This window comes from Nerophis ophidion, linkage group LG07 (assembly GCF_033978795.1).
Source record: "Nerophis ophidion isolate RoL-2023_Sa linkage group LG07, RoL_Noph_v1.0, whole genome shotgun sequence".
In the NCBI taxonomy this organism is placed as follows: domain Eukaryota; kingdom Metazoa; phylum Chordata; class Actinopteri; order Syngnathiformes; family Syngnathidae; genus Nerophis; species Nerophis ophidion.
Window position 1 is genome coordinate 77,272,189 of NC_084617.1, and position 26,525 is coordinate 77,298,713.

The 26,525-nt window shown below is 41.7% G+C and overlaps 2 protein-coding genes across 11 annotated transcripts in view; one reads left to right on the forward strand and one right to left on the reverse strand.

Moving 5' to 3' along the window:
- The window catches only part of LOC133556841 (transmembrane protein 150A-like), a 26,387-nt gene extending 4,931 nt beyond the window's left edge, over nucleotides 1-21,456 (forward strand). For 3 of the 10 annotated variants that reach the window (XM_061907152.1, XM_061907155.1, XM_061907154.1), the window contains 6 exons: nucleotides 7,420-7,467; nucleotides 7,549-7,635; nucleotides 7,869-7,936; nucleotides 13,871-13,998; nucleotides 14,072-14,249; nucleotides 18,138-21,456. In XM_061907152.1, the coding sequence (XP_061763136.1) occupies nucleotides 7,420-7,467; nucleotides 7,549-7,635; nucleotides 7,869-7,936; nucleotides 13,871-13,998; nucleotides 14,072-14,249; nucleotides 18,138-18,448 (820 nt within the window). In that variant the 3' untranslated portion in view covers nucleotides 18,449-21,456. The remainder of the gene's footprint in view (nucleotides 1-7,419; nucleotides 7,468-7,548; nucleotides 7,636-7,868; nucleotides 7,937-13,870; nucleotides 13,999-14,071; nucleotides 14,250-18,137) is intronic. The other 7 variants (XR_009807611.1, XR_009807615.1, XR_009807616.1 and 4 more) reach the window with 7 other exon arrangements.
- LOC133556847 (E3 ubiquitin-protein ligase RNF181) overlaps nucleotides 21,291-26,525 on the reverse strand; it is a 10,995-nt gene continuing 5,760 nt past the window's right edge. The window contains exon 5 of the mRNA XM_061907163.1: nucleotides 21,291-25,179. Coding sequence (XP_061763147.1) covers nucleotides 25,120-25,179 — 60 coding nt within the window. The 3' untranslated portion in view covers nucleotides 21,291-25,119. The remainder of the gene's footprint in view (nucleotides 25,180-26,525) is intronic.

Sequence of the window (26,525 nt, forward strand, 5' to 3'; positions counted from 1 at the left end):
CGGTATGAAAGGTGAACTGCACCTTTTAAAAACATGTTGCCTATCGTTCACAATCCTTATGAGAGACAAGAAGACCAAAGTTTTTTTGCATTCTAAATTGTAATAATCGGCTCGTTCTAGTTGGCTAGCAATGCAGCTATATCAATCTATTCTGCCTCTGCATCACTTTATAAAAGCATCTAAAAAACACAGACGATACTTCATTTACGTTCTGTACACTGTTTATTAACTAGGGTTGTACGGTATACCGTTATGAGTATAGTACTGTGATACTAATAGATCATATTCTGTACTATACCACCACTGAAAAGTACTGGTGTATACATGATCAGTATTATAGTGACTTACTTGATGGAGAGTTGTCCATTTGGGCCAACTGATTGATTTGGGTAAGCACTCCATTATTTTTGGCATAACTTGGCTCCTAGTTCCACATTATGGTTATCAAATGTTTTTTCTCGGCCTTAGTCTGGATCCCCTCCCCACGAGCCCAGTCTGAGATTGACCTTTTTTGGCATCTTGCAAGCGTTTTTTATCATCTTTAAAATAATAATTAAAAAAAAGACGCGTTCTTGTCTCACAAAAGGATTGTGAACGATAGGCAGAATTCCCCAAAAAGTGTAGCTCACCTTTAGATAAATAGATAGATAGATAGATAGTACTGTATTGGTTCCTTCAGGAAAATTAAAATTCCAGCAGCAGTGTAGAGAGTTGAGATCAATTTAAATAAAAGTAAATAATGGGGGTTTAAATGGAAACACAATAGAGAAATATTACAATTAGAATAAAAAATAAAAAGCAAAGGCCATGGTGCAATATTGTTAAGGAATAGTCCAAAAGAAAAAATGCCATCGTGTGTAAAATGAAGTGGCAGGAATGTTTAGGGAAAAAAACACTGACAGTAATTGAACACATTCATACTGCTAAAAAGTTGTAATCACATGTATTACTAAAAATATGTATTTTTAAAAGCAAAAAATTGTGCGGAAACATCCCTTGTTTCAAGCAAATATCTTACTATTTTACTTGAAATAATGTAACTACTTCAAAAATGTATGTTTAGCTTTGCTGGCTTCCAATATATTTTCTGGGTGATGGTTAATTAAGTAGCTTCTCATATTTCCTGCGGTGTGCAGAGTCCTCGACACTACTGGACGCTTTCCCTCAGCGGCGGTGCACCCTGACCCGCTCTGTGTCGCCTTGGACACTGGACACCAAGCTTTAGCTTTAGTATGCAGAACTCTGCCAAAGTGGTTATGTTTTCGCCAGGGTTTCTTTATCTGTTTGTTAGCAACTTAACTCAAAATAGTATGGGTGGACTTTGTTGACATGTTTAGTCCATAAACAATTCCTCTTATCTACTCCGATCACACTTCTCTCTTCCTCATTTCCTCCCCCTTACTGCGCTCTATGCCCCCGCCCTCTGATCTCGTGTTGCACAGACAATAATGGGAGATGGAGTTTATTTTTAGACCGGCAAATGCAAAAGCGCCAAAAAAACCTACACTCACTAAGTTTTAGTTTCTTACCGTCAGACGTCACGTTTTAAAAGTGCAATACGAGGATGTCGTAGTGGTTTGTGTTGTGGTTTGTGCAGCCCTTTGAGACACTAGTGATTACGGGCTATATAAGTAAACATTGATTGATTGATTGAATACGGCGCTGCCTCCAATATATTACACTAGGGATGCACCGAAATGAAAATTTGTGGCCGAAGCCGAATCAAATTTAAACGCTTGGCCGAAGGCCGAATACCGAATAATGAATGCAGTTTTTCACAATATTTTTAACATTGCATAAATAGCCTCGAATAAATATTTAGACATCTTTTTCAAATAAAGTAATTTTTTATTGAATATTGACATTTTTTTAATATTCCAGTAGTCTTTACTTTTCAAAAAAAGCACAGTTTTTTCATTTATGTTAGGTCTTCAAACAAAACATGCATTCCAAAAAAAAAAATAAAGTGCATTAAAGTGGATAAACCCACAACAAATGAATTATTGTCCTTTTGGCAAAAGTCTGCTTAGCCACAGTAGATATGCTAATAATGTAAACAGAAGGCTCAAGGAAATCTCAATAAGTGTGTGCTTGTAACCTCATACACTTATACAGGTAGCCTACACAACAGGCTAATAATGTAAACAGAGGCCTCACTAAATCTCAATAAGTGTGTGCTTGTAACCTCATACACTTATACAGGTACACACTTATACAGGTACACAACATATCCCAATAATGTAAACATAGGCCCCACTAAATCTCAATAAGTGTGTGCTTGTAACCTCATACACTTATACAGGTACACAACATATCCCAACGTCACTGCACGTTGGTTGGTTGCGTCACCACGTCAAAAAATTGCGTCACACGCCACTATTCGGCCTTGTTTTTAACTCATTCCACCGAAGGCCGAATGTGGCTTTTTTTGCCATATTCGGCCGAATATATTCTGTTACCGATTAATCAGTGCATCCCTATATTACACCCCTACTAATTTGCATAATTTCAGCCATTTTTTCTGTAAGCGGCGTGCAAACTTGCACTTGTCAACTGTCTAATCAAAAACAGAATCAGACATACTTTATTAATCCCGAGGGGAAATAACAATTTTCAGCACAATCCCATTCAAGGTCAGACAAACATTACAGGGAGACAGAACAGGATTGCTGACGGCCCCTTACAAAAAAGGTGAGATACAGGTAAACAAGTGGGGGGAAATACAACAATTAAAAAATCTGTCTAAGCCTGCGCCCCTGGAGAGGGGTCCAGACTGAGGCCAAGGGAAAAAAACAACTCAGCAATAGCACACATCCCTCTTACATGTAAGAGGGAAACATCAAAGAACACAAAGGACATTAAAGACATTAAAAGACCAGAGCTGATGCAACCAGACACTTCTACATACAGCTATGAATAAAATGTAAAAGAAACATATACACTGTGGTGGCCTCTGGGGTGTTCCACGCCATCGTCTGCTGGGGTGGAGGGAGCATGGCCATGGCAAAAGACTGAAAAGGGTGTGACATCAGTCCTGGGATGTTTTCTGACACACTTGGCAACCTTAGATTTTAAATGTAGCTTATCGCTGCTGTAGTTTGTTGTTTCACAGAACATTCTTGTGTCAGGCAAGCTCCGACGGACGTCAGTGTGTTGCTGTTGCTGCCGCCATACACAGATCATTGGTGTCGACGTTATTTTAAGCTTTCCGTGTACAAGAAAACCTTTTTATTTTTAAATGTATTATTTCAAATGTTACAAAATGAATCGATGCAAATAATGTCTTGCCAAACTCAATTGCTCTGGAAATTGCAACTCTGAATGGCAAATGACATCAAATTTGAGTTAGTAAAGAAAGGTCGACTATTGCTTTTCAATCCTACCAAATCAATAGCAAGACCATGTTGTGATAAAAGCAAATACTGCACCAGAAAGGAAACTAAACTCGAGTGTAGAGTATCACTACTGTATATTTTATGTACAGTCATGGTCAATAGTTGACATACACTTGTAAAGAACATAATGTCATGGCTGTCTGGAGTTTCCAATCATTTTTACAACTCTTATTTTATATTGGAGCACATACTTGTTGGTCACAAAAACATTCATGAAGTTTGCTTCTTTTATGAATTTATTATGGGTCTACTGAAAAAGACCTCAAAATTGTTCAGGACAAGCTAAAATCATCACCTGGAGGTTGGGTCTCGGCGCTGTTTGGTGTTCCAACAGGACAATGACCCCAAACACCCCTCAAAAGTGGTAAAGGAATGGCTAAATCAGGCTAGAATGAAGGTTTTAGAATGGCTTTCCCAAAGTCCTGACTTAAACATGTGGACAATGCTGAAGAAACAAGTCCATGTCAGAAAACCAACACATTTAGCTGAAGTGCATCAATTTTGTCAAGAGGAGTGGTCAAAAAATTAAGCAGAAGCTTGTGGATGGCTACCAAAAGCGCCTTATTGCAGTGAAACTTGCCAAGGGACATGTCAATCAATCAATCAATCAATGTTTATTTATATAGCCCCAAATCACAAATGTCTCAAAGGACTGCACAAATCATTACGACTACAACATCCTCGGAAGAACCCACAAAAGGGCAAGGAAAACTCACACCCAGTGGGCGGGGAGAATTCACATCCAGTGGGACGCCAGTGACAATGCTGACTATGAGAAACCTTGGAGAGGACCTCAGATGTGGGCAACCCACCCCCCCCTCTAGGGGACCGAAAGCAATGGATGTCGAGCGGGTCTAACATGATACTGTGAAAGTTCAATCCATAGTGGCTCCAACACAGCCGCGAGAGTTCAGTTCAAAGCGGATCCAACACAGCAGCGAGAGTCCCGTCCACAGGAAACCATCCCAAGCGGAGGCGGATCAGCAGCATAGAGATGTCCCCAACCGATACAAAGGCGAGCGGTCCATCCTGGGTCTCGACTCTGGACAGCCAGTACTTCATCCATGGTCATCGGACCGGACCCCCTCCACAAGGGAGGGGGGACATAGGAGAAAAAAGAAAAGAAGCAGCAGATCAACTGGTCTAAAAAGGAGGTCTATTTAAAGGCTAGAGTATACAGATGAGTTTTAAGGTGAGACTTAAATTAAATGCTTTGTAAGCAAATATGAACATTGCTGTATGTATACTTTTGATTGCTCACATTTTCAGTTGAGCCATAATAAATTCATAAAAGAAGCAAACTTCATGAATGTTTTTTGTGAGCAACAAGTATGTGCTCCAGTTGACAAAAAAATAAGAGTTGTAGAAGTGATTGGAAAGTCAAGAGAGCCATGACATGATGTTCTTTACAAGTGTACGCACACTTTTGACCACCACTGAATGTGTGTTTATGTATCAGTACTGTGATAACTCCTACTACTATATCAGTACTGTGATAACTCCTACTACTATATCAGTACTGTGATAACTCCTACTACGATATCAGTACTGTGATAACTCCTACTACTATATCAGCACTGTGATAACTCCTACTACTATATCAGTACTGTGATAACTCCTACTACTATATCAGCACTGTGATAACTCCTACTACTATATCAGCACTGTGATAACTCCTACTACTATATCAGTACTGTGATAACTCCTACTACTATATCAGCACTGTGATAACTCCTACTACTATGTCAGTACTGTGATAACTCCTACTACTATATCAGTACTGTGATAACTCCTACTACTATATCAGCACTGTGATAACTCCTACTACTATATCAGCACTGTGATAACTCCTACTACTATATCAGCACTGTGATAACTCCTACTACTATATCAGTACTGTGATAACTCCTACTACTATATCAGTACTGTGATAACTCCTACTACTATATCAGTACTGTGATAACTCCTACTACTATATCAGCACTGTGATAACTCCTACTACTATATCAGTACTGTGATAACTCCTACTACTATATCAGTACTGTGATAACTCCTACTACTATATCAGTACTGTGATAACTCCTACTACTATGTCAGTACTGTGATAACTCCTACTACTATATCAGTACTGTGATAACTCCTACTACTATATCAGCACTGTGATAACTCCTACTACTATATCAGTACTGTGATAACTCCTACTACTATATCAGCACTGTGATAACTCCTACTACTATATCAGTACTGTGATAACTCCTACTACTATATCAGTACTGTGATAACTCCTACTACTATATCAGTACTGTGATAACTCCCACTACTATATCAGTACTGTGATAACTCCTACTACTATATCAGCACTGTGATAACTCCTACTACTATATCAGTACTGTGATAACTCCTACTACTATATCAGTACTGTGATAACTCCTACTACTATATCGGCACTGTGATAACTCCTACTACTATATCAGTACTGTGATAACTCCTACTACTATATCAGCTCTGTGATAACTCCTACTACTATATCAGCACTGTGATAACTCCTACTACTATATCAGTACTGTGATAACTCCTACTACTATATCAGTACTGTGATAACTCCTACTACTATATCAGTACTGTGATAACTCCTACTACTATATCAGTACTGTGATAACTCCTACTACTATATCAGCACTGTGATAACTCCTACTACTATATCAGTACTGGGATAACTCCTACTACTATATCAGCACTGTGATAACTCCTACTACTATATCATTACTGTGATAACTCCTACTACTATATCATTACTGTGATAACTCCTACTACTATATCAGTACTGTGATAACTCCTACTACTATATCAGCACTGTGATAACTCCTACTACTATATCAGCACTGTGATAACTCCTACTACTATATCAGCACTGTGATAACTCCTACTACTATATCATTACTGTGATAACTCCTACTACTATATCAGCACTGTGATAACTCCTACTACTATATCAGTACTGTGATAACTCCTACTACTATATCAGCACTGTGATAACTCCTACTACTATATCAGCACTGTGATAACTCCTACTACTATATCAGCACTGTGATAACTCCTACTACTATATCATTACTGTGATAACTCCTACTACTATATCAGCACTGTGATAACTCCTACTACTATATCAGTACTGTGATAACTCCTACTACTATATCAGCACTGTGATAACTCCTACTACTATATCAGCACTGTGATAACTCCTACTACTATATCAGCACTGTGATAACTCCTACTACTATATCATTACTGTGATAACTCCTACTACTATATCAGTACTGTGATAACTCCTACTACTATATCAGTACTGTGATAACTCCTACTACTATATCAGCACTGTGATAACTCCTACTACTATATCATTACTGTGATAACTCCTACTACTATATCAGCACTGTGATAACTCCTACTACTATATCAGTAGTGTGATAACTCCTACTACTATATCAGCACTGTGATAACTCCTACTACTATATCATTACTATGATAACTCCTACTACTATATCAGCACTGTGATAACTCCTACTACTATATCAGCACTGTGATAACTCCTACTACTATATCAGCACTGTGATAACTCCTACTACTATATCAGCACTGTGATAACTTCTACTACTATATCAGCACTGTGATAACTCCTACTACTATATCAGCACTGTGATAACTCCTACTACTATATCAGCACTGTGATAACTCCTACTACTATATCAGCACTGTGATAACTCCTACTACTATATCAGTACTGTGATAACTCCTACTACTATATCAGTACTGTGATAACTCCTACTACTATATCAGTACTGTGATAACTCCTACTACTATATCAGTACTGTGATAACTCCTACTACTATATCAGTACTGTGATAACTCCTACTACTATATCATTACTGTGATAACTCCTACTACTATATCAGTAGTGTGATAACTCCTACTACTATATCAGTACTGTGTCATGACACTTGAAATGGTGTTGTTTACTCCCCAGATATGCCATGGCTGTGATGAATCACCATGTTTGTCCCGTGGAAAACTGGTGAGCATTTCATTTGATCTTTGTTGTCTAACACGAGACACGAAGTGATTCAGCGTGATGGCTGCTGTGTGATGGCTGCAGGTCCTACAACGTGACCTGCACAGAAGAGCTGCTCCGCCCAGGCTTTCCCAAGACCTGTTGCACCATCCAGGACATCCCCCTAATCAGGTGTCCTGTTCAACCCCCTTTCCTCTCATCAAAGCCTGCACAGCTACATTAGTCCCCGTGTGGATTAGCATGCTGTGGTTGTCACATCACTCCTGCTTTTGTGTCGTCCAACATCACAAGACCTCAGCCTTTATCAAGGACGTGCTATCATAAAGTGATGCGATTGTTTCATCAAAATGCTTATGTGATGCAACTGTGTTAATAATTCCATGTTTTGTCTGTATTTGTTACAGTAAATGTGGTTCTTTCCCTCCTGAAAGCTGCCTGTTCAGCCTCATCGGCAATGTTGGAGCCTTCATGGGTGAGTACGAGCTCCACATACATCCAGGAAATGTTGATGGTGTCAACAAATGAATGTGCAGCACTGAAGATGTGCTCTCATGTCTTGTAAATACAGTCGTCCCTACTTTATCACAGTCAACTTGGACTGGACCTGGCTGTGGTATATGAGGACTAGAATAAATACAACTTTTTACAACCTTCTGTATATATATTTTAACATAATTAAAGCCCTCTAACTAGAGCTGGGCGATATGGTCTTTTTTTAATATCGCAATACTTTTAGGCCATGTCACCATACACTTGGGATGCACCGATTAATCGGTAACCGAATATATTCAGTTGATTTTTGCCCTAGAAGATACAATTATGAAATCTAGGTCTAAGTCAACCCTACATAGAGGTTTTTGTTTCATGTCTCTATGACATTCGTAACGGAACTTACGAGCAGTCTGTTTTTTTTTTCTTCTTTCTAGGGGGCGCTAGAGCGCAATTTTCATTTTTGGGGTTTGGTTACTTAATAAGTTGGGAAGTTTTGCCAGACCGACATGTGTGTCAATTTTGGTGAGTTTTGAAGTATGTTAAGGGGGTCAAATTAGGGTGCGAAGGAGCAGAATAATAATAAAACCTTACAGTTTCAATAGGGTCCTTGGCCCATTGCAAAAGGACTCCTGTGGAGTTCTTTTGCAATGGGCCAAGGACCCTAAAAAAAAGTCTGCTCTATTCCGCCCATAAAGACCTCTAAATAACCATCCAAAAACTACCAACAATACTCCATTTGCATTTCGTGACCTGAATACTAACAAAGTATTAGCAATATCGTTATTGTAGGCGCTAATGCAGACAAATTTGTTAGCCGCGACGTAATCAATCATTGGAGCTCGTAAAAATGATTTTTAGATCATAAATATTGTCTCTCACCTTGCTAGTTGGAGGACATATTCCGACAAGTAATGGCGAGAAAGACACGAAAAGAGGCTAAGGTCCACTCCCTTTTTTTTAAGAGGATTGAGTCATTCTTCATCTAGACAAGAATATAACAAGATACTATCACTCTGCATCCCGATGACAGCAGACATTGTACAGTAAGAGATGTTTATTATGTTTGTTGGTGCTCATGAAGTCTCAGTGATGTTTTTCAATGAAAAAGTGAACATAGCATTTATTCAAAGTAAGCAAAATACATAAATATTCCATGTTATTATAAATATTCCTGTTACATTACATACATATGTAGTGTGTATACTAAACCTTAATGGAGGTGTTTGAATGGATTTAAGTGCTTTATAAACAGAATAAAGCTCCCTTGTAAGCTGATGTGAGATCACATTTATTTCTTAGTTAGAATGCATAAAAAAAGGAAAACATGATTGCATTGCTGCAATGGAGTGTCAATAACTCTCTTGCACCTTCACTGGCTTCTACTCAAGTTCCGTATCATCAAACAAACTCCTGGTTTGTTAAAAAGTTCTGTTCGTCTGATGTGGTGTGTAATGTCTTACCACCCGCACAACATACATTATATAGCAATACTTTTAGACTTTATGTACATATATATTTGGGCTGTTAAAGTTAAAGTTAATAACCTTTTTGACCCTCGGGCACTTCCGTAGCCGGAGGGGAAACTTGGCTGAGTTCACTTGTTATTGATGAGCAACAAGCTGGAAAATGGCGAGCAGAAATGAACAAAAGAAAATGATACATATCTGGTTTAAAGCCATGGCAAGTTCTGGTTGACTCCTGAATTGCAGAATGTTTAGCAGGCTGAATATTACATTTTATTAGGTTAAAACATTTATATGAATGATATGAAGACCATTAACTTATACAGAATATCAAAAGCCTTTATTCAGGTTAAAAGATAGCATTTTACATTAGCAAACATCTTGACGGCGTGGCGCAGTGGGAGAGTGGCCGTGCGCAACCCGAGCGTCCCTGGTTCAATTCCCACCTAGTACCAACCTCGTTGTGTCCTGAGCAAGACACTTCACCCTTGCTCCTGATGGGTGCTGGTTAGCGCCTTGCATGGCAGCTCCCTCCATCAGTGTGTGAATGTGTGTGTGAATGGGTAAATGTGGAAGTAGTGTCAAAGCGCTTTGAGTACCTTGAAGGTAGAAAAGCGCTATACAAGTACAACCCATCTTTGACACGACACATGATCACAACAATCCACATATTTGTGTTAATGCATGAAACTGGTATCGGATAATGGACCTCTTCTCCCAGAACATTGTTGAAATGACAATTGCTTTGGTGTTCACATGTTTATGTCTTGTTTGCACACATAACTCCCGAAGTCGACGGGACAAAATGATTGGCACCTTTTCAAAATTGTTGTATTCTAAGCATTGATTGATTGATAACTTTTATTAGTAGATTGCACAGTACAGTACATATTTTGTACAATTGACCACTAAATGATAACACCCCAATAAGTTTTTCAACTTGTTTAAGTCTGAGTCCACGTAAATCAATTCATGTGATGCTCCTTTCATTTGTTATGATTTTCACCTGCAGCAGGTAACAGGTGCTGGTCATGTAGAAATCACACTTGCAGCCAGTTAAAAGTTGACTCAACCTTTGTGTTGTGTGTACCACACTGAGAAAAGAAAGAAGAGCAAGGAACTCTCAGAAGATTAGAGAAGCAAGACTGTGGAAAAGCACGGACGACCTCCAGGCTCCAAGTCCATCTGCAGAGATCTAAATGTTCCTGTGTCTACCGTGCGCAATGTCAACAAGAAGTTTCAAGCCCATGGCACTGGAGCTAACATCCCTGGAAAAATTGATGAAAGACTGCAATGAAGGATTGTTGGAATTGTGGATAAAGAACCTGGATCCACTTCCAAACAAATTCAAGCAATCGCAATGAAAAGATGGTAGCTGACACACAGACTTAAAAAAAAGCAAGACTGGAGTTTGCAAAAACTTACCTGAGGAAGCCAACATCCTTCTGGGAGAAGGTCCTGTGGACAGATGACAGTCAAGTGGAGCTTTTTGGTAAAGCACATCATCACACTGTTTATAGAAAACAAAATGAGGCCTTGAAAGAAAAGAACACCGTCCCTACAGTCAAACATGATGGAGCTTCACTGAAGTTTTGCTGCTTCTGGTACCGGATGCCTTGACTGTGTGTCTGGCATCATGAAATCTGAGGACTAGCAAATAATGTAGGACCCAGTGTCAGAAAGCTGGCTCTGTGTCAGAAGTCCTGGGTCTTCCAGCAGGACAAAACATACTTCTAAAAGCAGACAAAGCGTTGGAGAGTTGTGAAGTGGCCATCAAGGAGTATGAGTGGAGTGTGAAAAGATGTACAAACTGCAGTTGGGAGAACTTTAAATGTGAGAGACCTGAAGCAGTTTGTAAAAGAAGAGTGGTCCAAACTTCCAGTAGCAAGGTGTAAGAAACTCATTGATAGTTACTTCTTTTTTCCAAAGGGTGTGCTACCAAATATTAAGCTGAGGGCGCCAATCATTGTGTCCACTCCATTTTTGGAGTCCTGCGTTGTTCCAATGCAAACAAGACTTAAACATGTGACTACAAAGGCAGGGTTCTTGAGGGTGCATAGGAGTTTGCCCAACCAGTCTACATGTGCTTTGTGGACTTGGAGAAGGCATTCCACCGTGTCCCTCGGGAAGTCCTGTGGGGAGTGCTCAGAGAGTATGGGGTACCGGACTGTCTGATTGTGGCGGTCCACTCCCTGTATGATCAGTGTCAGAGCTTGGTCCGCATTGCCGGCAGTAAGTCGGACACATTTCCAGTGAGGGTTGGACTCCGCCAAGGCTGTCCTTTGTCACCCATTCTGTTCATAACTTTTATGGACAGAATTTCTAGGTGCAGTCAAGGCGTTGAGGGGTTCTGGTTTGGTGGCCACAGGATTAGGTCTCTGCTTTTTGCAGACGATGTGGTCCTGATGGCTTCATCTGACCGGGATCTTCAGCTCTCACTGGATCGGCTCACAGCCGAGTGTGAAGCGGCCGGAATGAGAATCAGCACCTCCAAGTCCGAGTCCATGGTTCTCGCCCGGAAAAGGGTGGAGTGCCATCTCTGGGTTGGGGAGGAGACCCTGCCCCAAGTGGAGGAGTTCAAGTACCTGGGAGTCTTGTTCACGAGTGGGGGAAGAGTGGATGGTGAGATCGACAGGCGGATCGGTGCGGCGTCTTCAGTAATGCGGACGTTGTACCGATCCGTTGTGGTGAAGAAGGAGCTGAGCCGGAAGGCAAAGCTCTCAATTTACCGGTCGATCTACGTTCCCATCCTCACCTATGGTCAGGAGCTTTGGGTCATGACCGAAAGGATAAGATCACGGGTACAAGCGGCCCAAATGAGTTTGGGTCTCTCCCTTAGAGATAGGGTGAGAAGATCTGTCATCCGGGAGGAACTCAAAGTAAAGCCGCTGCTCCTTCACATGGAGAGGAGCCTGATGAGGTGGTTCGGCCATCTGGTCAAGAACGCCTCCCTAGGGAGGTGTTTAGGGCACGTCCAACCGGTAAGAGGCCACAGGAAAGACCCAGGACACGTTGGGAAGACTATGTCTCCCGGCTGGCCTGGGAACGCCTCGGGATCCCCCGGGAAGAGCTAGACGAAGTGGCTGGGGAGAGGGAAGTCTGGGTTTCCCTGCTTAGGCTGCTGCCCCCGCGACCCGACCTCGGATAAGCGGAAGAAGATGGATGGATGGATGGACTACCAAAGCATTTGTGGTTTCAACAATGTTCTGGCAGAAGTGCATTATCTGACAGAAATGCAGGGCTGCATATATTTTTGGCCACGACTGTACATATACAGTTTGTATATGGATGATGAATACTTTTGCAACAACACAAGCTCCCGTTCCTGATGAGTGTGAACAATGTACATACACACTCTTCATAAATGCATACAATCAATCAGGTGGTGTCTATGTCAGCCTCAGGAGCCACGCAGGCCTTGAAATAGCCTGAGCTCCCATATCAATTATTCATGTGCTTTCCCACCATGACCCCCCCTCTGCACTTCATCCATTACTCCTCCTACCTGTCAGGTAGGATCAGCACTCATGTTTGCCCCCTACCCCCACTGCTGCAGTGTTCACCCTTTACCACGTCTTCCTGAACTGGGACTCACGAGTCACAACATTAGGTACACCTGCCGTGTCTCCTGACACTCAATCTATTTGATAAAAGAGGGACGAATATTACAAACACTCGTCTGATCAACAACATTCATAACTCTTCTCTTTGCATTCTACTAACCCTGTTTCCATATGAGTTGGGAAATGGTGTTGGATGTAAATATAAACAGAATACAATGATTTGCAAATCCTTTTCAAGCCATATTCAGTTGAATATGCTACAAAGACAACATATTTCATGTTCAAACTCATAAACTATATATTTTTTTTTGCAAATAATAATAACTTAGAATATCATGGCTGCGACACGTGCCAAAGTAAGTTACCCATGCCTTGGGCACTAATGCACCCCCACACCATCACACATGCTGGCTTTTCCAGCCGAGTCATAGCAAAGACTATAAAAATGGGAGCCATGACCTCCCTGCTTGGCACTCAGCATTAAGGCTTGGAATTGGGGGTTAAATCACCAGAAATGCTCCCCTCACCTCCCAGGGGGCGATCAAAGGTGATGGGTCAAATGCAGAGAACACTTTCACCACATCTAGTTTGTGTGTGACAATCATTGCTACTTTAACTTTAACTTTTTTTTTTCCAACTTTGCGTCTATACCAGTCTGGGTATTTGTTCTGTTGTGTTTATGTGTTTGTGTTTAAATAAAAGTCAATAGTCCCATTTTGGCTGAATAGACATAAAGCACCTTCCATAAAATGTAAATGGACTTAAACATCATTGAGGCTCCCACATTACTTGCCGTAAGCCAATGAAGTCTTCATTGGGCACTCATTGGAATCGTCGTGATTACTTTCTTGTAGTGGTGGTAAGTGTTTGTGTGTTTGTTGTCCTCAGTGGTGATGGTGTGCCTTCTGCGCTACGCCCAGGTGGTCGAACACAGCCACGGGTGTTGGGTCAACACCGGCGCTCTGGTGTCGGGTTGCACCAACGCAGTGGGTCTGGTCATGGTGGGCAACTTCCAGGTGAACACACCTTTAGTAAAGTCCCACCTGGACCCCACACACCACCCTCTGATCCTCTTCATCCACCTGACAGGTGGACCACGCCAAGTCTCTGCACTACGTGGGCGCCGGCGTGGCCTTCCCAGCAGGACTTCTGTTCGTGTGCTTGCAGTGTGTGCTCACCTACCGGGTGGCACTGACCGCCCTGGACTACTGGATGGCACACCTCCGTGTGGCTCTGGCACTCGCAGCCATGGTCTCCCTCGTCCTCAGCATCCTTTACTAGTTCACTACTCACCTTTACTAGCTCACTACTCACCTTTACTAGCTCACTACTCACCTTTATTAGCTCACTACTCACCTTTACTAGCTCACTACTCACCTTTACTAGCTCACTACTCACCTTTACTAGCTCACTACTCACCTTTACTAGCTCACTACTCTCCTTTACTAGCTCACTACTCACCTTTATTAGCTCACTACTCACCTTTACTAGCTCACTACTCACCTTTACTAGCTCACTACTCACCTTTACTAGCTCACTACTCACCTTTACTAGCTCACTACTCACCTTTACTATCTCACTACTCACCTTTACTAGCTCACTACTCACCTTTACTAGCTCACTACTCACCTTTATTAGCTCACTACTCACCTTTACTAGCTCACTACTCACCTTTACTAGCTCACTACTCACCTTTACTAGCTCACTACTCTCCTTTACTAGCTCACTACTCACCTTTACTAGCTCACTACTCACCTTGATTAGCTCACTACTCACCTTTACTAGCTCACTACTCTCCTTTACTAGCTCACTACTCTCCTTTACTAGCTCACTACTCACCTTTACTATCTCACTACTCACCTTTACTAGCTCACTACTCTCCTTTACTAGCTCACTACTCACCTTTACTAGCTCACTACTCACCTTTACTAGCTCACTACTCACCTTTACTAGCTCATTACTCACCTTTATTAGCTCACTACTCACCTTTACTAGCTCACTACTCACCTTTACTAGCTCCCTTCTCACCTTTACTAGCTCACTACTCACCTTTACTAGCTCACTACTCACCTTTACTAGCTCACTACTCACCTTTACTAGCTCACTACTCTCCTTTACTAGCTCACTACTCTCCTTTACTAGCTCACTACTCACCTTTACTAGCTCACTACTCACCTTTACTAGCTCACTACTCTCCTTTACTAGCTCACTACTCACCTTTATTAGCTCACTACTCACCTTTACTAGCTCACTACTCACCTTTACTAGCTCACTACTCACCTTTACTAGCTCACTACTCACTTTTACTAGTTCACTACTCACCTTTACTAGCTCACTACTCACCTTTACTAGCTCCCTTCTCACCTTTAATAGCTCACTACTCACCTTTACTAGCTCACTACTCACCTTTACTAGCTCACTACTCACCTTTACTAGCTCACTACTCACCTTTACTAGCTCCCTTCTCACCTTTACTAGCTCACTACTCACCTTTACTAGCTCACTACTCTCCTTTACTAGCTCACTACTCTCCTTTACTAGCTCACTACTCACCTTTACTATCTCACTACTCACCTTTACTAGCTCACTACTCTCCTTTACTAGCTCACTACTCACCTTTACTAGCTCACTACTCACCTTTACTAGCTCACTACTCACCTTTACTAGCTCATTACTCACCTTTACTAGCTCACTACTCACCTTTACTAGCTCACTACTCACCTTTACTAGCTCCCTTCTCACCTTTACTAGCTCACTACTCACCTTTACTAGCTCACTACTCACCTTTACTAGCTCACTACTCACCTTTACTAGCTCACTACTCTCCTTTACTAGCTCACTACTCTCCTTTACTAGCTCACTACTCACCTTTACTAGCTCACTACTCACCTTTACTAGCTCACTACTCTCCTTTACTAGCTCACTACTCACCTTTATTAGCTCACTACTCACCTTTACTAGCTCACTACTCACCTTTACTAGCTCACTACTCACCTTTACTAGCTCACTACTCACTTTTACTAGTTCACTACTCACCTTTACTAGCTCACTACTCACCTTTACTAGCTCCCTTCTCACCTTTAATAGCTCACTACTCACCTTTACTAGCTCACTACTCACCTTTACTAGCTCACTACTCACCTTTACTAGCTCACTACTCACCTTTACTAGCTCCCTTCTCACCTTTACTAGCTCACTACTCACCTTTACTAGCTCACTACTCACCTTTACTAGCTCACTACTCACCTTTACTAGCTCACTACTCACCTTTACTAGCTCCCTTCTCACCTTTACTAGCTCACTACTCACCTTTACTAGCTCACTACTCACCTCCTTTCATTTTCCCATTTAAGACTCATTGATTCTGTGATTGGACAGACTGAAGTTTACATTGTTTCAGCCTGCATGACCGATGGATGTTTATATTTTGTGTGTATGTGAGTGGACAGACAGATATTTATGTTAAGTGAATGTACTAACAGGTGTTTATATTTTGTGTGTACGTGATTAGGAATACATTTATTGTGTGTATGTAAATAGCTTTATATTTTGTGTGTATGTGAGTGGACAAAGGTTAATATGTTGTGTATGTGGATAGACAGTTTATATTTTGGGTGTATGTGAATAGAACGACAAATGTTAGTATGTTGTGTATGTGAATAGACAGGTTTAGGTTTTTGTGTATGTGAATAGCTTTATATTTTGTGTATATGTGAGTGGACAGACAGTTATATTTTGTGTGTATGTGAATAGAACAATGTTTAGGCAGACAGAGCTACGTAACATATTTTGTGTGTATGTGAGTGGACAGACAAGTGTTTATATTTTGTGTGTATGTGAATAGACCGATGTGTATATTTTGTGTGCATGTGATTAGACATGTTTGTTTAGTGTGTATGTGAATAGACAGACAAATGTTAGTATGTTGTGTATGTGAATAGACAAGTGTAAGTTTTTGTGTATATGAATAGCTTTATATTTTGTGTGTATGTGAGTGGACAGACAGATATTTATATTGTATGTGAATAAAACGATGTTTAGGCAGACAGATCTACATAACATATGTTGTGTGTATGTGAGTGGACCGACAAAGGTTAATATGTTGTCTATGTGAAGAGACAATAGGTTTAGGTTTTTGTGCATGTGAGTGGATAGACAGATACTTAAATTTTGTGTGTATGTGAATGGAAAGATGTTTAGGCAGACGGATCTACATATTTTGTGTGAGTGGACAAATGTTTATATTTTGTGTGTATGTGATTAGACATATGTTTGTTTAGTGTGTATGTGAATAGACAAATGTTAATATGTTGTGTATGTGAATAGACAGACAAATGTTAGTATGTTGTGTATGTGAATAGACACAAGTTTAAGTTTTTGTGTATATGAATAGCTTTATATTTTGTGTGTATGTGAGTGGACAGACAGATATTTATATTGTATGTGAATAAAACGATGTTTAGGCAGACAGATCTACATAACGTGTGTATGTGAGTGGACAGACAAAGGTTAATATGTTGTCTGTGTTAAGAGACAAGAGGTTTAGGTTTTTGTGCATGTGAGTGGATAGACATATTCATATTTTGTGTGTATGTGAGTGGAAAGATGTTTAGGCAGAGGGATCTACATATTTGGTGTGAGTGTGAGTGGACAGACAAATGTTTATATTTTGTGTGTATGTGAATAGACAGACACGTGTTAATATGTTGTGTATGTGAATAGACAAACGTTTATATCGTGTGTATGAATGGACAGGTGTTTATATTTTGTGAATAGAAAGATATTTTAGGTTTTGAATAGTGTTTGTGTGTGTGTGTGTGTGTGAATGGACAGACAGAAGTTGACATGTCTTACAAAGTGTTAGAAAGAAGTGATGTCTAAAAAGGTTGAAAAGTCCAAAATGTGTTTCCAGTGTCAGTGAGCAGTTGTCATGTCATGTACTTTGTCATCCAGCAGGCATTATGATGATTATTATTATGACTATTATGATTATTCTTATGATTATTATGATTATTATTATTATTATTATGATGACTATTATGATTATTCTTATGATTATTATGATTATTATTATTATTATTATGATGACTATTATGATTATTCTTAGACATATTTTGTTTGTCCCGTACTGCTCCTTGACCGCCATCTTTCCCAGGCGGCATCTTCTTCGTGCACGAGAGCTTCACGCTGCAGCACGCCGCCGCCATCTGCGAGTGGGTCTTCACCGTGGACATCCTGGTCTTCTACGGGACTTTCACCTACGAGTTCGGCACGGTGACGGGCGAGACCATGATGGCGGCCCTGCAGCAGTGCCTCCACCACGGCTCGGGGGTGATCTTGGGCCCCCGGTCCCGGGACTCGGCGCTGAGCGGCGGCGGCGGCGCCACCAAAGGCCTCAAGTCGCCCGGCGGCAGCAGCACGTCCACACACCTCAACTGCACCCCGGAGAGCATAGCCATGTTGTAGCACGGCAGGGGACTAACTCTAGGACGCTTTTTTTATACAAGTCTTATATCATTGTTTCCTCTGGAGGGGTGTGGGTGTCCTCAACACCAACACCAGTCAAGTACATGCCAACTTGTGGGTGTCCTCGCCACCAGGGCTCAAGTACATGCCAGCTTGTGGGTGTCCTCACCATTAGGAGTCAAGTACATGCCAGCTTGTGGGTGTCCTCACCACCAGGACTCAAGTACATGCCAACTTGCAGGTGTCCTCACCACCAGGACTCAAGTACATGCCAACTTGCGGGTGTCCTCACCACCAGGACTCAAGTACATGCCAACTTGCGGGTGTCCTCACCACCAGGAGACAAGTACATGCCAGCTTGTGGGTGTCCTCACCACCAGGAGTCAAGTACATGCCAGCTTGTGGGTGTGCGGGTGTCCTCACCATCAGGAGTCAAGTACATGCCAACTTGTGGGTGTGCGGGTGTCCTCACCATCAGGAGACAAGTACATGCCAGCTTGCAGGTGTGTGGGTGTCCTCAACACCAACACCAGTCAAGTACATGCCAACTTGTGGGTGTGCAGGTGTCCTCACCACCAGGAGTTAAGTACATGCCAACTTGTAGGTGTTTGGGTGTCCTCACCACCAGGAGTCAAGTACATGCCAGCTTGCAGGTGTTCTCACCAACACCAGTCAAGTACATGCCAACTTGCGGGTGTCCTCACCACCAGGAGTGAAGTACATGCCAGCTTGCAGGTGTCCTCACCACCAGGAGTGAAGTACATGCCAGCTTGCAGGTGTCCTCACCACCAGGAGTGAAGTACATGCCAGCTTGCAGGTGTCCTCACCACCAGGAGTGAAGTACATGCCAACTTGCAGGTGTGTGGGTGTCCTCACCATCAGGAGTGAAGTACATGCCAACTTGCAGGTGTGTGGGTGTCCTCACCATCAGGAGTGAAGTACATGCCAACTTGCAGGTGTCCTCACCACCAGGAGTCAAGTACATGCCAGCTTGCAGGTGTGTGGGTGTCCTCACCACCACCAGGTGTCAAGTCCATGCCAGCTGACAAGTGACTGCAATACAATATCATCATTTCAAAACTATAAGCTCTTTTCTACAAATGGCTTTGCTCTCTTACTTTTTCTCTGAGTTCTTTCCAAGCAAAGTGTGACTTGTCTGCTGATGTTTGCTAGCTGGCCAACTACCTCGACTAAGGAGGTCTTCTTCTTTATTTCCATGTGCTAGCAGATGATGCTAAACCGAGGTTGAAAAGCTGCCAGCTGTGTTAAATCCACTTGGAGGCCTTGGTGGAGGTTTTCTTTTTCTACTCTTCATCACCGATCAGCCGATCTGATATTTGCACGCCACTTTTTGAAGGACAGAATATTCGTCACAGGTGCAGGATCCTGAATGTTGAAGACAGGACTGCCTTTTTTTTTTTACTCTTTTTAGAATCGTGTTTGGTTGTCATTTCAAATCGTAGACCATCCCAATATTTGTTTTTGTCACCTGAATTTCAACATAAGACTGTTTCCTCTTTTATCATTTGGCCCCAAAGTTGTAGAATTATTGCCTTTTTAGCTTTGAATCTACCAAAGATTCTCCAATTGTTTGACTTCCTGCCGTTGTCAACCACTCCTGCATGTCCGTGCTGTCCAGGACTCGGGTCTACATGGCACGACCTGCTTAGTCAGCAGACTAGGAGTTGAACATCCATCCATTTTATACCGCTTATTCCCTTTGGGGTCGTGGGGGGGTGCTGGTGCCTATCTCAGCTACAATCGGGCACAGGGCGGGGTACACCCTGGACAAGATGCCACCTCATCACAGGGCCAACACAGACAGACAACATTCACACACTAGGGACCATTTAGTGTTGCCAATCAACCTATCACCAGGTGCATGTCTTTGGAGGTGGGAGGGGCCTATCCCCAGGTGCATGTCTTTGGAGGTGGGAGGAAGCCCACGCATTGACGGGGAGAACATGCAAACTCCACACAGAAAGATCCTCAGCCTGGAATTGAACCCTGACTACTCAGGACCTTCGTATTGTGAGGCAGACGTGAAGCCCTGAGTTGAGCATCCATCCATCCATTTTCTACCGCTTATTCCCTTTTGGGGTCACAGGGGGCACTGGCGCCTATCTCAGCTACAATCGGGCGGAAGGTGGGGTACACCCTGGACAAGTCGCCACCTCATCACAGGGTCAACACAGATAGACAGACAACATTCACACACTAGGGACCATTTAGTGTTGCCAATCAACCTATCCCCAGGTGCATGTCTTTGGAGGTGGGAGGGGCCTATCCCCAGGTGCATGTCTTTGGAGGTGGGAGGGGCCTATCCCCAGGTGCATGTCTTTGGAGGTGGGAGGGGCCTATCCCCAGGTGCATGTGCATATCATTCAATAATAATTTCCCCTTTAACCAGAAACATTTGAAAGCTGCTGTCCAGGTAATGATTCCGCCTCACAATGAGTGTCAGATGTTCTCCAAGTTAATAAACACTAAGGTTGGTCCGACATCATCACACCCCGACAGTATTTCACTTTTCTAATGTTTTGTTTTTTTTAAAAACAAGAACAGGTCCTTCAAGTATTGCTCATGAACATATCAATTGTCCACAGTTTCATCTCTCTTGTGTTCTGCACCTCTTGCCAAGAAAACTGATTGTTGAACTTCTGTATGGACTTGAAAGATTTGAGCCCCACCCTTGTTGATGTGCCAGGGAAACCCCATGTTTGGCTCTCAGTCCCACTTCAACTTTGTGGCAGCAAAGTGTGACACTTCACTGGCAGCTTGGCAGCTTCCATTTCTTCTTCTGCATCAAAACAATCCACCACGGGGCCAAATTCACACTGGATTGTTATACATTTTTTATTTGTTGTTTTTTCAGTAGAAAGTACACTTCAGTAAAAAATTGTTTTGTTTCTCTATCTTCTGTAAATATGTTCGATTTGTCATCTATTGTAGGTATTTTGATTTGACAGAGATTTATATTCAAATATGAAATAAAATCTTAAATTGAGTATGATTGTGTTTTTGCCTGTTGGGTTTTTTTTCCTGTCAACATAATATCAAATCAACTGGAAATGAATACTTAAACTCATCATGGGAATTGTAGTCAAAAAGTTATTTTTGTTTTAAAGTCACTTTAGTTCAGCTTTTAAAACACTTAAAGCCTCAGGGGTGCCCAAACATTTTCACAGACTAAAAAATATTTGATTAATTTCACTTTCTAAAGCAGTCCAACATACCGTATTTCCTTGAATTGCCTCCAGGGCCCTAATTAATTTAAAACCTCTTCTCACTCCTGCGCTTACCAAAGGCATGCGGTAAAAGTAAGCATGCGCTAATTATTTTAAAACCTCTATTACTGCGGCACTTACCAAAGGCACGCAGTAAACATTTGAGTGTGATGTAAGCTTGGACCTTAAATCCTACTGAATAGCTCTTAATCTTCTTCCCTTTATGCGATTTCAAATTACCGGTATTGAAAACAGCCTCCTCCATTTTGAAAATGATGACAGGGGAAGTGTCACAAGTTTGACCCGGCGGTAATACTAAGCATGCGCTAATTATTTTGCAAAGCAAGTTTGACCCGGCAGTAATTGAAGGCAGGTGCATACTATATACCCTGCGGCAAGTCAAGGAAATACGGTATATATTTTTAACAGGAAAAACCAGCCTGCATGCTGACTTTTTTTATGTTCTTAAAAAAACATTTTTTTTAATTAAATGATTAAAACATGAGGTTTGGGCCACACTTTGGACACCCCTGATGTAAAAAGATGTACAGTACAAGTTTGTGCAGAGACACAAAGGCACCAGCCCTGCAAAATAAGCCTCAGAAGGGCTTGGAAAATGGAATTCTACTTTTAACGAGACACATTACACACAAGCCGCTATCAACGTTACAACACCGGACAGAAATGACACAAAGAAGTGGCAAAAGACTAAAAAGTTTCTACATTTAAACAATATTCACAGCCTGGAGTTTTGAAGAGGAAAGCATAATGAATGACCCTAAAACGGAGGTCGGCAACACGCCCGAGTGGCTCTCTGGAGCTTTTTCAAAACTGTATGAAAAATAGAAAAATATGAGGGGGAAAAATATAAAGAATATATTTTTTGTTTTAATATAGTTTCTGTCGCAGGACAAACATGACACAAACCTCCCTAATTGTTATAAAACACACTGTTTTTATTAAACATGCTTCACTGGTTCGAGTTTTTGGCGAGCGCCGTTTTGTCCTACTCATTTTGGCGGTCCTTGAACTCACCGTGGTTTGTTTACATGTATAACTTTCTCCGACTTTCTAGGACGTGTTTTATGCCACTTCTTTTTCTGTCTCATTTTGTCCACCAAACTTATAACGGTGTGCATGAATGCACAAAGGTGAGTTTTGTTGATGTTATTGACTTATGTGGAGTGCTAATCAGACATATTTGGTCCCTACATGACTTCAAGCTAATCGATGCTAACATGCTATTTAGGCTAGCTATATTGCATCATTCTGCCTCATTTGTAGCTATATTTGAGCTCATTTAGTTTCCTTTAAGTCCTCTTAATTCAATTTATATCTCATGACACTATCTGCACGCAATATGGCTTTTTATTTTTTTGCGGCTCCAGACATATTTGTTTTTGTATTTTTGGTCCAATATGGCTCTTTCAACATTTTAGGTTGCCGACCCCTGGCCTAGAAACTTCTAGAACAGTGAATTTATTTTTTCAAATGTGAATAAATGTGCAGGTGGACATGATTATAAATAAATAGACTGCTATGGAAACATAACACAGCACTATATATGACATCCCACTTCATTTGATCATCCTCATGTATCCCAAGTTGATCTTCACTAACTAGTAAACAAGTTATCAAGTCAATGATGTGGTTGAAGCGTACAAGATATGACACGCAGCTAATATGAATATACACGCTGTCCACTTTGCTTCCTGTTTGTTTTGTTGCAATTTACTTAACACACAATTGCTAGAAATAAAGAATTTATACGAGTATATTTCCATGGTGTCAACATCATGTCATACGTGTTCATTTGTGTGTCGTGACTTCATGCAGCCACCTTCAAGTCACTTTCACTGCACCTATTTTCACCTAAAATGCATCAAGTACATCATATGAAAAACATTCACAATATTTTTGGTAAGTGAAGACTAGTGTTGAAGTTGTGCTACAGTGCACTCGTGCTGCTGACAGACAACAAACTAAAAAGTGCAACGTATTTCCTTGAATTTCCGCCGGGTATATAGTATGCACCTGCCTTGAATTACTGCCGGGTCAAACTCGTTTCGCAAAATAATTAGCGCATGCTTAGTAGTACTGCAGGGTCAAACTCGTCACGTCATGAGTGACACTTCCCCTGTCAGCATTTTCAAAATGGAGGATGCTGATTTCAATAATTTGAAATCGCATAAAGGGAAGAAGATTAACAGCTATTAAATATGCTAAAACGAACAGTAAGGAGCTACGTTTTATTAATATACCGTAGCTGCGTGTGTCAAATATGAGTCATTACATGACTCCCGCCTCCTGGTGGTAGAGGGCGCTAGTGATCCTTCTTGCGACTACTCGGCTGAAGAAGAAATGACAACAAGTGTCGTGATATGTGCTGGGAACAGATATGACGGGGGGGTGCACGACAGACCTTTTAGGATGTAACACCACTACTATTATGCTGGCTATGTAAACAACCGGGCTGAAATAAAGCATGTTCCAGTCCTAAATACCCAGTGTATTATTTATACAAAAACACTTCATGGTGGCAGCGGTGGGATAAAGACATCACCCACGGAGCAGAACGGGAGGGGGAGTTGTCCGAGGATAATTCTGTCGTCACCCCCGCACTACACGTGAGGAGCCGAGCTAACAGATAGCAGCGGTCTGCACGTCAGGAGCAACCCACACGAGAGAGCTATGGCTACACACCTGCCGACCATGAACTGGACCAGCAAGAGTGAGCAGCGTGTGTTTATTCAAATAAAACAGTTTTCTAAACTGGACTTTCAATCGAAGCAGGAGGTAATAGAGGAAGATCTCCATCGAGACGGAGAGACTTTTAAAACTGAAGAAAGATAAGGAAGACTTCTATAAACAAGTTATCGGTGCTTTTGATCAGAAGGAGCTGAGCATGGACTTCATTTATAAGTAAAGGTAAGACCATAATAACGTTTTTTTTATTAAATGTGTTTTAATGATGGTATCCTTACATCACACTCAAATTTATAAGCGCAGGCCTAAATTTACTGCATGCCTTTGGTAAGTGCCGGAGGGAGAAGAGGTTTTAAATTAATTAGCGCCCCGACGGCAATTCAAGGAAATACTGTATTAAACACTATCGTGTCCTCCAAATAATGTTTTTTGTGCGTCCGCATGTATTTCCAGGAAATGTTTGTTTTTATCAAAATGGTAAAAAAAAAAAGTTTTTGCCACGTCAGTGTGTCACCTCCAGCCAAAAAAGAAACATGAACAGAAAACACGACTACTATTTATATGTTGTAAAATCCTGGTGGCTTAAAGTTGACATAAAAAGCACTAATATAGAATCATTTATGAAATCATATATTTGTTCTCCTCCTCTAATGTGAGTGGTCATCAATTATTGCACATGAGAGGTGGTCAAGGATGTGAGTGAGTGTGTGGAAGCTCCTGAATGTGATGAAACCTTGGTCATGTGTACATTGCTCCATGGAGGTCCTCCAGCCTGTGCTCCCTCTGCTTTCTTCTCTCCTGTTCCATGGGGCACACACACACACACACACACACACACACACACACACACACACACACACACACACACACACACACACACACACACACACACACACACACACACACACACTCAGCCATCTTCACAGCCAAGTTACAGAATGCTCTCGCACATTGTTTCTCAAACTGTGGCACGTGTACCACTTGTGCTATGTGGGCTAGGTCTAGTGCAGACATGGGCAAATTAAGGCCCGGGGGCCACAAGCGGCCCGTTGAGCTTTTCAATCCGGCCCGCCAACACTTGCCAACCCTCCCGGATTTTCCGTCAGACTCCTGAAATTCAGCGCCTCTCCCGAAAGCCTCCCGGGACAAATTTTCTTCCGAAAATCTCCCGAAATTCAGGCGGAGCTGGAGGCCACGCCCCCTCCAGCTCCACGCGGACCTGAGTGAGGACAGCCTGTTTTCACGTCCGCATTCCCACAGTATAAACAGCGTGTCTGCCCAATGATGTTATAACTGTAGAATGATCGAGGGCGAGTTCTTGGTTTCTTATGTGGGTTTATTATTAGGCAGTTACATTAACGTCCTCCCAGCGCGGTAACAACACACAACAACAGCAGTCACATTTTCGTCTACCGTAAAGCAGTTTGTCTGCCGTAAACAGCAATGTTGTAACACTCTTAAACAGGACAATAATGCTACTGTACATGCACCACAACACCTCCAGGCAACTTCAACCCTTTACTAATCCTCTTCGATTCACATCCCATCTCCACGTATTGTAAATAACCTAAAGTAAATAATCAAATGTATTTCTAATGTATATACTTGTTCTTATGCTATGTGAACTCACTATGTTCTCTGCTGGCTGTACATATCCTACTAAGTCACACCTACACTGTTTCAATGTCCATTTTTCTGTTGATGCAATTGTTGATGACTGAAGTACTGATATCAAGCAAAGTTCCTCATTCCACCCCCTGGATTGTAAATAATGTCAATAATTGAATGTATATACTATGATGATTAACTTCTGTGATGACTGTCTTATGCTGATAGTATATATTTGTACCATGAATTGATTAACGTGGACTTAAATAAGTTGAAAAACTTATTGGGGCGTTACCATTTAGTGGTCAATTGTACGGAATATGTTCTGTACTGTGCAATCTACTAATAAATATTTCAATCAATCAATCAATCATGCATATGTGACAATAACATCTACGGCTTTTAGAGAGTGCAGTGCACAACTGCACACACAACAGCTGTAAATATACTCCTCCCCTCTTAACCACGCCCACAACCACGCCTGACACCCCCACCTCCCGAAACCGGAGGTGTCAAGGTTGGCAAGTATGTGCCCG